At 58.9% G+C, this 16,905-nt stretch overlaps 1 protein-coding gene across 1 annotated transcript; it reads left to right on the top strand.

Moving 5' to 3' along the window:
* Positions 1 to 1,423: 1,423 nt before the first annotated feature.
* NCLIV_040340 (putative zinc finger (C3HC4 RING finger) protein) lies at positions 1,424 to 15,001 on the top strand (the record flags this gene model as incomplete). The annotated part of the gene is made up of 5 exons (XM_003880943.1): positions 1,424 to 3,674; positions 4,125 to 12,914; positions 13,317 to 13,404; positions 13,810 to 14,012; positions 14,718 to 15,001. The coding sequence occupies 5 exons, from the start codon at positions 1,424 to 1,426 to the stop codon at positions 14,999 to 15,001; spliced, it is 11,616 nt and encodes a 3,871-aa protein (XP_003880992.1).
* Between the last annotated feature and the right edge of the window lie 1,904 nt (positions 15,002 to 16,905).

The raw sequence follows: 16,905 nt of genomic DNA, 5'->3' as shown, positions 1-16,905 counted from the left end.
CCTCAAGAGAAAGAGAAAGACACAGGTACGATCAACCGAGACAAAACGTCTCGCGCGGTGTGCGCGAAGACACCGGTGGCGAAAAGGAAAAAGGGGAGTGGTGGACAGCCAGGAGGGGTATCCCTCTTTAGGGCACGTGTTTGGTTGTTTGTAGAAGAGAAAAAACGCGAGAAGGAAGGAGAGAAAAAAGACGAAAGAAAGAAGACAACGAACGGAAGTCGCGGGGTGGCGGCGGACGACACAACGCGACAGCACATCCAGCTCAGGGCCTTGTGCGGAGGTTGCTGAGGGAGGACTTCTCGGCTTTTCAGAAAAAAGACGAAATGCGACAAAACAAGACGAGACGGAAAGGCAGAAAGAAGACAAAGGAAAGGATGTACGCAAGAGCGTCTCGATGTACAAAACCTACGTTGCTCGTCCTACCTACTTTGCGCGTTGATGTCCACGGAGATGTCACAAAACACACACAGCAATCTCGTGTTCTTTCTCTGTGTTTCGCGTCGTTCCTCTCTTTCACCAAACGGTCCACTGTAAAGGCGAACCCGAGGACAAAGGAGGAAAGAAGGTGAAGAGAGAAAGGCAGAGAGTGCCTGACGGCGGATCGGGCTGTCAGCGAGCGACAGCTTCAGTCTCTCTGCATGCGCGTTTCGCAAAAAGAGAGCCTTTCGGAAGGGAAACGCGACACCAGTCCACCGCTCGCTTCGCTAGGAGAGGGAGAGCCGTGGAGAAAAAGAGGGGAACGAGAGACAGCAGACAGTTTTTTCTTGAGGACGTCCTCTCGTGGCTGTGGGGTGAACTATTCTCCCCTCCAATTGCCTCGAAAACGACATCTGGTGGTTCGTGGAGGCATCGGAAATTCCTCTTGTCACTTCCTTCTTTCTCGTCCGATTCATGCCTCCCTTTTCGCCCCAGAGTTGTTCAGGGCGATCGCACGTCGCCTCTAAAAAACGGAGTTTCCGGTCTCTCAACCTTTTTGTTTTCGTACCTCCTCTCCCTTACTCCTTGTGCATCTTCTCTTCTGTTCGGCAGTCGCTTGCCTCAAAAGCTGCTCTTCTTTGCCTTTCTCTTCTTCTTTCTCTCCTTTCTCTCCTTCCTCGTCTATCTTTTCTATCTCTTTCATTCTCTTCTTTTTCTTCTGCCTCTTTGCCTCTTCGTTCTGTTGGAATTGTTGTGTTTCGTCTTCTGTGTAGCTGGTCGAAACGCAGAAGCCTCTTGTCTCCTTCGTCTCCGTTTTTCGTTTTCCGCCTCTCCAGTCTCGGTCTTTCTTTTCTTCTCCTATCCTCCCCCCACGGCCCCCCCTCTCTCGGCTTTTTTCTCCCCTCACCCTCTCTCTCTTCCTCTCCAATTCCTGCCTGTCCCCTCCTTTCTCCTGCCATCTTGCTTCGCCCATCGGACCCTTTTTGGCGATAAAAAAGAACCCAGCATGGCGCCCGCAGACAAGCCTTCCCAGCCATCTGCCTCCCGAGGCAAACGGTTGAGTGGCAAGCAACTGAAGCATCAGCTTCGAGGCGAGGCAGCGTCCAGCGCTCGCGCGGCCCATCTTGTCACTTCGCTGTCTCCGGCGGCGGAGCCTGCAGCCTCAGGGGGCGCGACACAGCTCGCCGCCATCTTTGCGCACTTTGCGCGCGTCTCGACTGCCTCGGCAGCCTCCACAGACGATCCAGAAGACGGCGCGGCTTCTCCGTCGTTTGCGGCCTCTGCGCAGGCCCCGGCAGAGCGCAAAAGCCGCCATGGGGAGCGGCGCGGGGACTCGCCTGCTGCGTTTTCGGGGCAAGCCGGGGCTGGAGGGCGTCCCAGCTGGAGGAAGGCAGACGCAGCGGAACAGGAACAGATCGACGAGATCCACCGCGCGCTCGTGAAACTCACAAAGCGGGATTCTGTCACGAGACTCAAAGGCCTCCAAGAGCTCGAGTTCCTACTCCAGGCCTCGCGCGCGCCGTCCGCGCCCTCGTCGCTCGCCTCTCCTGCTCTGTCGTCGCCTTCATCGTCTCCCTCAGATCTCGCTTCTTCGCCGTCCTGCGCCTCGCCGCGCCTGTCGGACGAGGCCTTTCTGGTGATTGCCGAGGCGATTCTGCCCCAGTTCGTTTACGTCTACGGCCGGCTCGCAGTCTGGGACGCTGAGCGTCGCATTCGCACAGGAATCAACCGCTGTTTGTCTCTCATTGCTTCGCGAGCGAGGAAACTTCTCGGCCCTCATCTGCGCTCCCTGCTTCCCCTCTGGTGGGCGTCTTCCCATGACGATGCCCCTGAAGTCGCTCTGGCTGCGCAAGAAGCCCTGACTTTCGCGTTTCCCCCCTTCTCCGCCTCCTCGTCTCCGCCATCTTCTTCCTCCGTCTCCTCTTCTTCCTCTGTCTCCCCTGCTTCCTCTGTCTCCTCTGCTCCCCCTGTCTCCTCTTCTCCCCCGTGTGCGAATGAGTTTCGAGGATTTGTGGGCGACAGAGCGCGTTTGGCTGCGGCGTTTGACCACTGCAGAGAAGCTCTCTTTTCTGAGTATTTCCAGCTGCTCGGCTGCGACGCCAAAGGCCTGAGCGCGCTGGTGTATGGGACCAAAGGGCCGCAGCAAAAGAAGAGTGGGGAGAACAGGACGCCCCGCTCCGGCGAAGAAGAGGACCGCTACGACCGCACGCTCTCCTGCGTCCTCCTCGCACTCGGGCACCTCGTGCGCCTCCTCGTCACGACACACACGTCGAAGCCTCTCTCTTCTTCCGCTCCTCCTGGCTCCGGCGCCAACGCTGCTGACGCAGAGCGCGTCTGTCTGATGGTTCTCTGGGCAGACGCCTTTGAGCCGCTTTTCTCTACTGGCGACTCCACGAGCATCGTTCGCTTCCTCGCCCCGTCGGCCTTTCGCCTGTCTGTGCGGCAGGCAGCGCTCGCGTCGCTTCACTCGCTCCTCAGCAGCTTCGCGCAGGCGCGGATCCCCTTGCCGTTGCCCCCGCTCGCCTCTGCAGCGGTCTTCTCTTCTCTCGGCCTCCTGGGCGGGAAACGCGAGAAAGCGGCCTCGAGGAAAGATGAGAAACGGAGGGCCGAGACCCAGCAGATCCTCGCGGGGTCGGCTGGCCTCGCTTCTCCGTCGTCCTCTGCGGCGGCTGAAACATCTCCAGGGCGTGGATTCGACAGCCGTTCCGCGGCTGCGAACGAGGCCTACATTTCAGCGCATGCAGAGTTCCCTTTTCCGCTCCTTCCTCGCAGCTTCGTCTCCGCCGTCTTCAGCGCCCTGGCGGATCGGCCGCTCTGCGCCGCGAGGCTGCCAACGTACTGGAGCGCGGCGCCTCTCAGGGACACCAGGGCGCGTGCGGGGCTGCCCGAGGAAGGCCGACGCGCGCGCGAAGGGCGCACAGAATGTGGCGAAGTTGCGGGCGACGGCGACTCTGCAGCGCATCTGAGCCTTGCCACAGGAGACCAGGCAGAGTGCGGATCTGCGCGCGTCATGGGCATCGTCACGCTTCTCCTATCGCACTGTGGAAACCCTGTCCGGCGTCAACCTCTCGCGGCTTGTGCGAGCGGGAAGGAACTCGCAGGTGGCATGTCTGTGTCGGAAGCGGAGAAGAACGCGAATCGACGAGCGGCAGAAGAGAGGGAAGTCGAGCAAGACGTGCTGCGCGCGTACGAAAGCATGGTTTCCCAACAGCTCCGCCTGTTGCTCCCGAAACTCCTGGCTGCGATCCGGCATGGAGGTGAGTCGCTGAGGCGCGGAACTTGGCGGGCTTCTTACGTAGGACCTTGCGAGTCCGTTTTAAAAGGAGAAAGTCGATTTGTAGCTAGCCTGTGGAATGCTGCGAAGGCATCAATCAAGACTAGACAGAGAGAAAGCTCGCAACGCGCAGCGACTCTAAAGCGAGTGTGGAAGTAGGGTAGAAAACAGCGGCGCCAGGCGCCCAAGCTCCGCCGACGGAAGGACAACTGTTTGACATATATCCCCACGCGTTGTCACACGGTATTGTGAGGCTGCATGCCTGTCGACGAGATCGAGGCACCAACGGCGCCGTTACAGCAAAGTGTCGGGGAGCGCCGCACTCTGCGCGTCTGGCTCGCGCGCCGAGGGGCAGAGAGAGTCGCGACGGTCGGCTACGCGCGCCGCTGACCAACCCTTCTCGTCGTCCTCACTTTGCGTTCTATGGCTTCAGGATACGCGTCGTCTTCGTCTTTCTACGACGGCCTCCTTCCTCTGCTCGCTGCGCTCCCTGGCGACGTTCTCCTGCGCGCCAAGGAGGGGCGTCAGTTTGTGTTCTCTCTTCTCGGGGACTGTTCGCTTCTTCTGCCGCTTGTGGGGACCGCTGTCGCCGTGCGGGAGGCGAATCTGAAAGCCAAGTCCGGCAGAGACGCCTCGGCTCCCGGGGCGTCTCTTTGCAACGCCTGTCCGCTGAGTGCGCACGCGTGCCTGGAGCTTGACGGGCGAGTCGCGAGCGGCAAACCGCGAAACGAAGACAAGGCGCGAAGTTCGCACGAGGCTGGGAATGAAGGTGGGACGAACTGCGAGGCGCTTCACGCAGGACGCGAAGAAGGGAGAGGCGACACTCAAGTGCACGAAGGAAAGAAGGCGCACAAGGCGAAAGGCGGCGAGGCGGCAGACGCTGGCACTGAGGCCGGTCATCGGCGCGAAGGCGCGAAGCATGACAAACAACGCGTCGGAGACGAGGAAGGTTCCTGGGGCTCCGCAGGACCCTCGGTTTCCGCTCGGTCGCTCGCCGTCCCGCACGCCGGCGCGCGCGCCCTTCTGACCTCGCATTTCACGGTTCTTCTCTTCCTGCTTCAGAAACGTATTCTTCCGCTCCTCGCCGGCCGCGACCCAGACGGTCGCATGCAGCCCTCCGCGACATCGCCGTCCTTTTCTGCCGCTTCTGTCGATGCTGGCCCTAACGCTTTTCCGTCTCTCTCGGCCGCTGCGCTCGGCGCCAGCGAGGCCTCTCTTCTCAGCGAGGAGGATTTCAGGCTCCTCCGACTCGCCGTTGCACGGGCTGTGACGGTACCTCTGTGTCTTCTCTTCCTGCCTGTTCAAGGCCAAAATACGGGCCCCCGCACGCCGCCTCCCCGGCAGCTGTGCGCGGGCGCGGACGTAGAGAGCGCGGCAGGAAAACGGGAAAACGGCGGGGCCAGGGAAGGCGCGACGTCGCAACGACCTAGACGTGAATTGGGCGCTGATCAAGGCGCATTTTTCTGGTACCGTGAAGACGAAAGGGAACTGTATCGTGTCTCCCTGCCGCTCCTGCTTCGCTGGTTTGTCGCCGAGGTGTTCAGACGGGACCTGTCCGGCGCTGCCGACTTGGCGCTCTCGCCGCTTCTCCAGTGCACGGCAGATCACGTGCACCACCTTCTCGCTGCTGCATCCGTCACGACTTCGCCGGAGCCGCCCTCGGACGCGGAACGCGACAGCGGCTTCACCGCCCTTCGTTTCGTTCGAGACTCCCTCATTCCGGTCTTCGCTGCACTCGCCGAGGCGACTCCCGCGGCATCCAGAAGCGCAGGCGCCTCAGCGCCTTCTGCCGCCTCAGCTTCGGCGCTCTGCGGCACGTCTGGCTGTGGGACTACGGAGGATTCGTTGTCGGTCTTTGCCGCAAGCATGCAAGGCCTCCGTGCCTTCGCGGTGTCGTCGCTCCTGTGCACCCTGAAGGCTTTGCTTCGCACCAAAGATCAGGCGCCCGGCGCGTCCTGCCTGCGTCAAAGCGGAGACCCAGAAGCGATCAAAGAAGGAACGGCTGACGCGACGCAGACTGTGGACAGCTGGGACACAGACTTCATCCGCGAGGTGGTCCAGACCCTGCGCCTGTTCTTCGACGTGACCGCAAAGTGGGGCGGGGCTGCTGGCCTCGGGGGCAGCGAAGGCGGTCAGCGGGGGTTGCACGCGAGGCACGACGAAACGGCGCTGGAAATCGAGGAAAGCCGCGTTTCCCTGGGTCTCCTTTTGGGCGCGAAGCGACAGATCGGAAAGAGAGGAGACGTCGAACCGCCAGAGGGTGTCGTTCATCTCCTCGCCTCGCTGGTTCGAAACTGCGTCGCGCATACAGCCCTGCTCTGGGGCGAGACGAGTGGCGGATCGGAGCCGAGGCGACGAAGCGAGGAAGGAGAGGCGAGCGGCGGGGCGACTGCGGGGAACATCTCCGATCGAGAGCGCTTGGCCTCCATCGGGGCCCAGTGGCAGCTCGCGCGTCTCGTCGTAGACGACCTTCTTCTTCCTCTTTTCAGGAAACTCAGAGGGCGTGTATGCGATAAGCCGGGTTCCCGAGGTCGTGAGAGTTCTCCGCGAAGTCTCAGCGACTTCGTGGAAGCGTGGCGACCCCTTGTCTCGCTGCTTCTTCCTTCCGCCTCGGAAGACCGCCACACTGCCGTGGAGCCACGAGACGAGAACTCCACAGCGTCGCCTTCTCGCAGGCGTGCAGAAAGGTCCGCGCTCTTCATACACCAGGCTCTTGTTCTTGGGCTGTTGCATCGCCTGTGGAAGGCCGTGCATGCGTCGAGCGCTCGAGCAGGCGAGGTTGGACACCAGACGACGTGCACGCAGGAGACGCCGAGAGAAGAACGGACGGAAGAGGCCGCGGGTGTGTACGGGCTTCGCACAAGTCTGCGGGGTTCCACAGAATCCGATGCAGAGGGGACAGCCGCCATCAACTTCGATGTCGCCCTTGAAAGGAGTCTCCTCGCCTCGGCGCCCTTGGTGCTTTCTGCGCCGCTCGGCGTCGCGCCGGAGGTGCCTGCGAATGACGGGGCCCCTGTCTGGAGCCCAACGCGGTCGCGGCTCCTCCAGCTAGCCACGCGCGAGCTCCTCCCTGAGTACGTCGAACTGGTCAAGGAGACACTGCTACGCGCGAGCGGAGGAACGGTGCAAACGACTCCGCGGCGCGAAGGTGCGGCAGACGACGGGGAAGGCCGAGGTCTCGCGCCCCCAATGATTGTTCTCAAGACGGAGCACGCCCTCCTCAGCTTAACCCAGGCGTGCGTTGCGGCTTTACATCGGCTGTACGTCGGCCAGAACCGCACGCGAGAAGCGTTAAACTCAGTGGCGAAAGGGGCTCTGTGTTCCTCGTCCTCCTGGACGGCGCTTGGCTGTGACGGGGAGAGTTCCCAGATCTTTCGCCCCTGGTGGGAAGCTTCCGCGCGCACCGCAGGAGAACTGCTTCATCTTCTCCTTCCATTAAACATCCAGGTTGTTCTGCCGCTCCTGCTTTGTCGAATGCCGACCGCTCCCGAATCGCCACTGTCAGAAACCATGCCGTCTTCCTCTCTGTCTCCTTCCACGTCCCAGGCCTCGACCTCTGCGGCTTTGAGTGCCTGGCTCTCTGGCCTCGTAGGCTTCCATCTTCTGCAGTATGGCGCGCTTGATCTTGCTGAAGACAGCCGCCCTCCGCCGCTGTGTTCCTTTGAAACTATGTTCGAGACGCTGCTGAGTCGCCTCCCGCCGGCCGTCCTGGATGCGCTCCTCTCTCTGCTTCGCGCCTGCTTGGTCTTCCCCTCGGGTCTCCTGTCCTCGCCCCTCTTCGAGCTGTCGGCTCTGACGCCTTGCGCCCTAGCGAGGGAAGACCGGGAAGAGAGGGAGGAAACGAAGGAGGAGGAACGGAAGAAAGAATCCGACACAGAAGAGAAAGTGGAAAGAGAGGGAGGCAGCTACAAAAACGGCCTTCTTTTCCTCCGGGCCTCCTCTGTCACCGTGGAGAGGTGGGCGGCGTGCCTGGTTCTCCTGGCACGGCCTCTCGTGCGTCGACTCTCGCCTCGCGCGGTTGAGAATCCATCCGGCAGTTTGACGCCCGGGCCCTTGCCGCCGTTTTCCATGTCTCAAGCTTTGGATGTTCTCGTCTATCTTCTTCGCCTTCCTCTCGCGCTTCCTCCACAATCTGGCTCTTCGTCTCCTGCCAGCTCGACGCTTCTTCCCGCTGTGCAGGCGAGCCCCCTACACCCGGCGACTCCCGGCGAGCAGCCGCAGGCGAAGGGCGAACTGCGTGGTCACCTTTCGGCCTGTGTCTCCTCGTTGAGAGTTGCCGCGCCGCTGTCCCTTCCAGAACGTGCGGAGAACCTCAACGTTTTCGAGCTGGGTCGGTGCGCCCTCACGCATGCGTGCTTCGTCGCCTTCCTAGATGCGTGGTGGTCTCTCGGCGGTTCTGCATGCGCCTCTCTCTCGCATGATCTCTCTGCTTCCGCGGTTCCCGCCACCACACCTGTCTCCACTGGAGACACAGACGACGGAGCGCGAGATGCCTCCCTTGCTGATGGGAAGGAGAACAGAGAAAGGCATAGTGTCGAGGCGCCTTCCCCCGTTTTCCTTCTTACACCCCATCTCTTGCAGGCAGGCGAAAGGTCGCGAGAAGCGGGGCATGTTGAGCTCCTTCTTCTTCTACTTCTCGCCTCCTCCCGTGTCTCCGTCGAACGTGAGTTAGGTGTCTCTTCTCTCGCCAGTCGAGCTGCCGCCGCTGTAGGAGAGCAAGAGCTCAACTCGGACGCAAACCCAGATCGGTTTACGCCCGTGGCTCCCTCGTCTCCTTTCGCATTGATTTTTCCTCCTTCCTTTTCTTTCCTTCGGAGGCGAGAGAGAACAGGAAGCCTCCTAGACTTGGCCATGCCCGCCCTCGTTTCCACGCTTCTCTCTGGAGGTGCCGGCACGCTGCCTCCGCCGGAGATTCTAGGACGGATTTGCGCGGCAAACGAAAGGCCGTCAGGCTCGTCGGCTGCGCTCCCTTCCTCCTCTTTGTTTGCCTTGTTCTTCTGGCGGTTGCTCTGGTGCTGTGAGACAGAGGGCGAACAGCGCGGCCTCACGCCTGTCTCAGACGAGCGAATCGAAGAGAGACAGGTGTCTCCTTCCGTCACCGCCGCGTCGCCTGGAGTCGCCTCCGCCGTCGGCCCATGCATGCTTCGCTCCGCCATCTCCAGCGCGCTGCGATGTTTCCTCCTTTTCTCGGGGGTGTCTACTCGTGAGGCGCCGCGCTCTGCTTCAGTCCCATCACGAGGCGCCGAGAGCCGAGCCCCGGCCCCGCCGCCGGTGCCCCCAGCCGCGACCGGTGCGTGGGCTCCAACGTCGCGGGGCCCGAAGGCTCTTCGGACGGCCTTCCAGGTCCTCAGATGGCTTCTCGACGCCAGTTTGGAGGTGACGCGTGAGACTCGAAAGCGGTCGGAACGTGATTTGATCGTGGGTCAATCGCTGGCGACTGAAGACGGCGACCTGGCGGCAGATAGCGAAGAGCGACCAAACGTCAACAGAAACCAAGACGCTGTCTCTTCTCTCCCGTCTTACGCGAGCGCCCTGGCCGTTCATGTGGTCACCGATGCGCTCCAGGATTTCCTTCGCTCTCTCGGCTCGTGCTTCCTCGCCTGGCCCGCCCGAGACGACAAAGAAGATGAAACGCGTGCATCTCTGCTGCATCTACTCGACGAAGTGGATAACACGCACGTCTTCCTTCTCGATCGATTCCACGCGCAGACCGCGCTCCTGTCTCTGCTTCGCTCCAGGACAGAGACCGCGGCGGATTCGCGCCAAGTCTTCTCCACAGCTCACACCCCGCGACCTGCCGGTCTTTTCGAGGAGCAAACAGCCCGCGCGTGCTTGGATCCTTCGCCAGACGCCTCTGCTGAGTTCGGAAGGGCGGAAAGGGAAGGCGCTCTCGCGCGCATTCTGACAGGTCTAGGGTCGGCCTTGATGACCGTCGCTTCCGTCGGCAAGGCGTTGGGGGCGGCGGCTCAGGACGCAAGTCTTCCTCCGTCGCTTCAGCCGCTTCGAGGCGAACCTGGCGAGGAAGGAGATGCGAGCAGAGATTTCCTTTCCTCGCTCCTTGAACGCGAAACCGAGGTGCGTCGCCAATGCGTGTCGCTCCGATACACGCGCCGAGCGCTGCTGCCTGCCGTTCAAAAATCTCTTCTTTCCCAGCATCAGCGCGGTCTGCACTCCCCAGTGGGGGAGTCCGGAGACTTGCAAGGAGTAGGCGAAGAGGGAGAAGGCAAAGTGAGTCGGATGCGAAGTTGCGAGGAAGCGGAGGGATGCGAAGGTGACAGAAATGGAGACACTCCAGGCCCCCGACGGCTCTATCTGGCGTGGAAAACGCTGGAGGCTGTTGACGCAGCCTGCGGCCTGCGTCTCCTCCTCAGCGCCCTGGAGGCGCGTGACGGGCATGGAGACGAGGCCGGACCTGAATCCGAAACAGAGGTGCCCGAGGGAGAAGAAGAAATGAGTGACGCGGCGTTTCTCTCGGAGGCTCTTTGCCTCGCCGTGTCGGTGCTGGAGGAGACAAATCGACAGGAACGCGAGGGTAGACGAAACCGAGAGACAGCAACGGGCCGAGGCGAGCAGAGCGACTGCCTCCCTCCGCGGAGAATGGCCGCTGTCGCGCAAATCTTCTCTCTGTCGTTGAGCCTCCTGGGGGCGTCGCCCTGGCTCTCGGAGTCACGCGGTCCGGAGCGGGCCAGCAACGGAGACGGGAAAGAGGCCTTTTCTCCCTCGGAGAGTCAAGCTCGCTGGCTGCGTCTCCTGGCACTCTCTGTTCGGCTGGCCGTTCTCTACGATGAAGCTGTGCGCATGCACGAAGCAGGAGGACCACTCGTCAGCGTTTCCTCTTCTCTCTCGCGTGCGGCTTCTGCTCCTCTGGTCCGGTCGAAGATCTCCTTTGCGCGCTGCGGGCCGCAGCGGGTTTCCAGCGCCTTCTGTTCTCAGTTCTATGACGACGCGACTTGCCGCCTCCTTCGGCTTTTCTGCGACGCCCTGGACTTGTCTGGGGGCTCTCCGGCGACGGGGCCGGGATCCGCTGGCCCTGGCGGCGCGGGGCCCAACCCCTTGCTGCCATCCGCAGTCGCGGCGCGCATCTGTGGCGCGCTTCTTGGGTGTCGCCGGAGCCCGATTCAGGCGAACATCGTCAGCTGTCTCCGGCGGTACCCCTGGTTCTCGCAGCCGCTCGGGCAGACGAGCGTCTTTCCACCGTTTCTCCGATCGGCCCACCCCACAGAGACAGCAGGCGAGGGACGCAGGCCAAGGCCGAGAGAGAAAGGAGACACCGCATCTGGCGAGCGGTCGCCTCCCTCGTGTGTTTGTCGCGGAGACTTCTTCGGCGAGGCGTTTTCTCTCCTCGCCGCATCTGACATCTGCGACTGTCTGGGCTCGACAGAAGCCCTGTCTTGTCTTTGTGCCCCACGTCCAGTGTCTCTGCAGCAAGTGAAGCATCTTCTTCAGCGCTTTGATCTGTCGCTAGATCGGGCTTCCTCGCACGCTGCCGACGACTCGGACTCCGACAGGGAGACGCGGGGAGGGCCCGAGGAGTCGATCGAAGACGAGGAAGAACGCGCCGTGCAGGGGGAAAACGGAGATGAGGAGGAGAGCAGGATTGTTGGCAAGGCGCGCGCGGCGTCTACAGGCGCCTCGTCGCCGCTGGCGTCTCCTGGAGACTCCTCGGACGGGCCCCAGTCGTTGGTGGGGCGACTCCGGCGTTTGTTGTCGAACACGGCCGATCCGAAGTCGGCGAGCACAGATTCTGGCGGAGCAGATGCAACGGAACGTGAAGAGGCACAAATTGTGCAAGACGTGTTGCAGGCTGTCGAGGCGGCAGACGGCTCGAGAGATGAGAGAGAGAAGCGTGGCAAGTTCGCGCGAACACGCGGCCCCGCGCGTACGGAGGCGCCGCAGGGGGAGGCAATCCACGGCGTGGACGGAAGAGACAAGGATCAGTGCAGGCATCCCTCGCCGTCTTCTTCCCAGTCGCGTTTGACGTTCGGCCTCTCTCCGGCCGAGGAAGGAACGGCGATTCTCGGCTGGCTGATGCAGATTTTCACCGGGCGCATGCTCGCCGCGCAACTGCTCGAAACGTTCCGAGACGCGAGCTGTGCGCTCGCCCTCGCGGCGCACGGCCGCGACGAGCACAGGGGAGGCAAGGCGCCTGAGAGACGCGGTTCGTTCCCCTCTGGCTCTCTGAACGAAGACGAAACGTGTGAAAACAGCGAGAACGCACCGCGCGAACGCGAGAGAGAACAGACCCTCGAAGACATCGCTCTCGGGCTGCGGGGATGGGTGATCATTTTGCCCTCGCTTCTCTCGCTCGCTTCCGGAACTGACGCGGAGGCGTGGGAAGCGGATGGCGGCGCGGCGCCTACGCCAGACACGGAGACAGCGGAAAACGGAGAGAAGGCGAGTGAAGCCGCGCAGCAACGCGCCTGTGTCCCGTATCTCCAGCTGCTGATGCAAACGCCTCCGTCGCAGGCCGCACGTGCGCGAAGAGTCCTGACCCAGGCGACGCCTCCGTACTCCACTTTCTCTCCGTCTTCGTCTCTCTACCGCCACCTCGTCTCTCTGTCTGCCTTCTCGCCCCTCGCGCTCGAGGTCTTCTCTCCAGGCGCCTCGCCGGCCTCGTCCGCACCCTTCTGCGCTTGCGCGGCGTGTCAGTTGCTTCCAGATGTGACGGAAATGTCGCTCGTTCAGGGCCTCGTTGAACTGCTCTTTGTCACCCTTCTTCAACTGACCTCGGAGACCCGACGCTTTCCGCCCCAAGAGTTAACTTGCTTGCGGTCCTTCCTCTCTGCGGTCTCCCTCCCGACCTCGCAACCTCCCAGCGCGCCCTCCGCGTCTTCGCTGTCTCCTTCGGCTCATGTGACGCCGGCGAGTGTCGCCCGATGGCTGGGGGCTCCGCGCCTCGAAGAGACTCGTCTCTCTGGGAAATCAGGAGCGTCGCAGGCGGGGCACGACCGTTTCTCGAAACCGCTGGCAAGTCCGAAATCTCTCCCCGACCTCACTGCGGAAGAAGGCGACTCCGTCTGGCTCGAGCGAGACTGGAGGGAGTACATCGCCAGAGAAGGACAGCAGAGCTCCGCGGCCGAGAGACGAACAGACGAGAAGGAAACCGACGCGTCGATGCTTCAGGATTTGCCTCTCCAAGGCGTTGTATGGGACGTGGCAAATCGATCTTTTCTCTGGCTACTCGCAGCCCACGTCTACTACCTTCTCCTGCAAGTCAACCCCGGTACGGCAACTGATACTTTGACACAGACAGATATAGATTTCGATTGACGGAGGTTGTCAGATTTAGAGTGCTCGAGTGGCAGACTACTAGACAGATACATATATATATATATATATATACATCTACATATGCATTTAGGAGCATACGCGTTACTTTTATGTATGCGGGAGAATGTGCAAATGTGCGTCCTCTCCGAGTAAGGTGGCATTCTGTTTTTCGCTGCCATCGTCCCCGCCCACAGGGTTGCACTCCGGCTTATCCTTGCATGCAGAGATAAATGTAGAGAGGAAGCAATTCAGAGGCAGGTGTAGTTTCGCAGTTCTGGTCGCGTTCCTGATCCCTGTGGTTCTGTCTCCTTTTTGATGTGGTACTTGGATTCTCTCCGCCTTTCGGTTTTCTCAGAGGCCGTTCGGCGCATTTGGACACGCTGCCGCAACGGCCGAGCTCGGAGGGAACTGGAGCTCTTCACTGAAACCTACGTCTCCTCTCGGTAGGAAACAGTTGGCGATGTCATCGAGGTGTTTTTCTTGCCTTTCAATATCTTTTGGGAGGGTTCCCCGTGTTTTGTCTTTCCACTGTCTTCGAGGCGTTTTTGCTCCCTTCCTGCTTTTCTCTTCTGTTCTGTCTCTCTGCCAGGAGGGGTTTGACGAGGAGTGCGCCTCACTCAGTTTTGCGTTCATCCCTTGCTTCTGCTCTATCTCAGGTCTTCGCCCCTGTGTCCCTTGCTGTGTTGCGTTTCTCGGCTGTCCTGGAGGTTGATGGGCCCTCTCAACAGTGTGTTCTTCATCTCGTCCCCTCCCTAGAACGGCTGCGCCTACCAGCAAGCGTGAGACTCTGACCGTGTGTCTCCCCCCTTGCGCGCTGTGGCATTCTCTGGCGTTGTCTGCCTCTTCAGGCTTATGCGGAAGGAGGTGCGCGAGGCTTCGAAACTCGCAAACTCCTTCGACTTGTCTCTGCATTTCGACGGCCGCCAGAAAGACCTCGCGGTGACCTACCGAGACGAGAAGGGCGAGATTTCGGTGACGTTGAATGTCCTGTTTGCCAAAAATTTCCCTCTGCAAAAGATCCAACCTCATCTGGATTTAGATCGCATTCCCGGTGAGACCCGTTGTAGCGAAAGGAACCGACGCGCTGTCGTTCTCCGGGCGGATTTCCCTTTCCTCGTCCTCCAACGACCCCCCTCCCTCTGTTGCGGGTGTCTCGGTATTTTACCCCTGTCTTCTCTCGCCTTGTCACTTTGTGTCTCTGTCTCCTGCCTGGCCCTTACTCCTTTCTCCCTTGCGTCCTCGCTTCTTCTCTGTCACCATCTCGTCGCTCTTCCAGTCCCGCGTTCGTGCTGCTGACCCGGAGGCTTTGACTCGCTTGCTGGCCCTATGCTCTTCCACGCAGTTCTCTGCTTTCGTCTCTTCCGCATTTCTCCTCTCACCGGCCTCTATATAAAGTCGATGCGTTTGCTAACAACTCGATACCGATGTGAATGCTTACGTCCACTCATACATATGCCTATATATATATATATATATATACATATACATTTCTGTACTTTTCTACGTGTATATCTTCATCAATATGCTTTCAAACTCAGTTATGGATTCGACCGGTTTGTGGTCTTCACGTGTTTCTCCACGTGTCCTCTGCCATCTGTAGCTTACCCGTGGCACATCCCGGCAGGCTCAGTCTCCTTGTCAGTTTCGTTCCTCGTTTTTGTTTCGGCACGCGTCACTTTTCTTTAGCCGTTCTTGTCTCTCTCTCCGTGGATCGCTTGCAAGAGCACTAGCCTTCTTTTTGCTTTCTCTTTCTCAGGCGTCCCCAAGAGTCGCAGCAGCCGGTGGATCCTCGCCGCCTTTGGCGCGATGAATCGCTCCTGCCTGGCCGCGGGGCTGTTTGTCTGGGCTGCGAATCTTCGACACTTCTTCGACGGCCTGGAAGACTGCCCCATCTGCTACTCCGTGGTTCACCCCCAACACCGCTCCCTCCCCAAGAAAATGTGCCCCACATGCAAATACAAATTCCATGCCGAATGCATCTATCGCTGGTTTCGCACCGCCAGAAAAACCAACTGCCCCCTTTGCCAGTCACCCTTCTAGACAGCAGAACACCCACGCAGACTCCCCACCACGTCCCTCTGCCATGATATATATATATATATATATGCATATTTATATGTATATTTATATGTATATATATATATATATATATGTATATTATATGTATATTTATATGTACGTTTCACACACGTGTATATGTATATATATATATATATATATATATCGATTGTCTGAAATTTCGCTGCTTTTGTCGCGGCATGAGTTTCGGTTCTTGTCCTGTGAGAGGCTTCTGCTTCCACCGTTTTGCACGCAGATCTCCTGGTAGTGTGCATTTGCCTTCTGTGACCAGTGTAGGATTGAAAAGGCGGTTGCCTCAGACGGCGTAAAAGGGGGAAACTGTTCGCCTCACCTGTTTGGTGTCGGCAAATATTATTTTTGGATCACTTTTAGCTGTCTTACGCGGTCCAGTGGGGTGGTGGTGTGCGACAATCATAAAGAGCTTTGTTGTCTGTCTCTCCAGCTTTCTTCTCCATATCCTATCGGTGTTGTCGGTTCGTGTTTCGTGTCACTGCTTCGCTCCGTGCGTCTTCAATTCTTTCTCTTCTCGGCGATGGCGCTCTCTCTTCCTGTCTCGTTCTTCTCGTCTCGAACTGTATGCGTGGTTTTCATGGCTTTGATCTTTCTGCTTCACATCGACCGCACCTCCAGATAGTTACACGGCGCATTGTCTCCAGTATGCCTCGTATAAACATGCATAACTCATGCATGTGGGGCAAATAAGAAAACGAACACTGTTTGAAGAAGTTGATCTGACACCAAAAAAGATTCGGCGTCGACATCAACCGCAGCGAATGATTTTACTTTGGGGCTATGTTTCTCGCTTTGACCGATGCATACAGCAATTATGTATATATATATATATATACCATGTAGAGATATAAATATATATATATATATTATTATCTAGAGATATACATAGATCTGTAGAGGTAGATGAAGCGAGTCTACACGCATGCGCTTCAGTGCGGATGTGAACTAAGCGCACATAGGGTAGGAGTGTGTCTATTCACAGCCCTGGAGGTCTGTAACTTCTTCTGCACATGGGCAACGCTCTATTTCGATTTCTTGTGGCGACCAGCGTATCTCTCGGAAGAAGTGGATATACGGATGTGCCCAGCTCGGCAACGGGTGCGCATCCACAGACTGTGCAGTCGTTTTCTCGACCTTTTACTTCAACAAGTCTGTGAAAAGTTTTCACTGGCCTTGGATTGAAAAAAGCGTACAAGTAGTCAAACACGTGCATGTAGATGTACACGCAGATATGTATAGATATACATACCTATATCTACAAATATACGTACATACATACCTATATATATATATATATATATATATATGTGCGACAAAACGCTTGACAAAACGCCGAATTGCAGCGATTACATCCACGAAGTCAAAATGTGAGATTCTTTCTCTGCAGGTCCAGCAGTCTCGCGCATACTCGCGCAGGGACCGACGGAGCGTGACAACGTGTGTCTCCTGTGTCGCACTCCGAGTCCTTTTCTTTGCCATGAACATGGGAATGTGTCCCGCTCATTCGGCCTGCTTTCTTTTTCTCTTCCCCCTGTTGCCTAGCTGTCTCTCCTCGTTCCTTTGTTGGAGACGAGATCCCCGTCAGTCTCCGTGTTCTTTCTCCGCAACCGGATGTTTCATCTCTCTCGTGTCGCGCTGCGCGCGACCTTTCTTCTCTTCCTTCCCTGTGTTTCACGTCTCCTCTCCACGTCCCTAGCTCTCTCTCTCTTCTGGTGCCACCCTAGAGTTCCTTTCACTCTGCCTCCTCGAGATCCACTCCTTCTCCTTCGCCTCCCCCTCTCGCGTCTTCATGTGCCCAGTGCAGATTTTCCCTAAAATGAAAAGGCTTCCATCCTGGGCGCGACAAATATTCT

This window comes from Neospora caninum, chromosome IX, assembly GCF_000208865.1.
Source record: "Neospora caninum Liverpool complete genome, chromosome IX".
Classification (NCBI taxonomy): domain Eukaryota; phylum Apicomplexa; class Conoidasida; order Eucoccidiorida; family Sarcocystidae; genus Neospora; species Neospora caninum.
The sequence above is the reverse complement of the archived record's forward strand: the minus strand, read 5'-3'. Positions and strand labels throughout refer to the sequence as shown.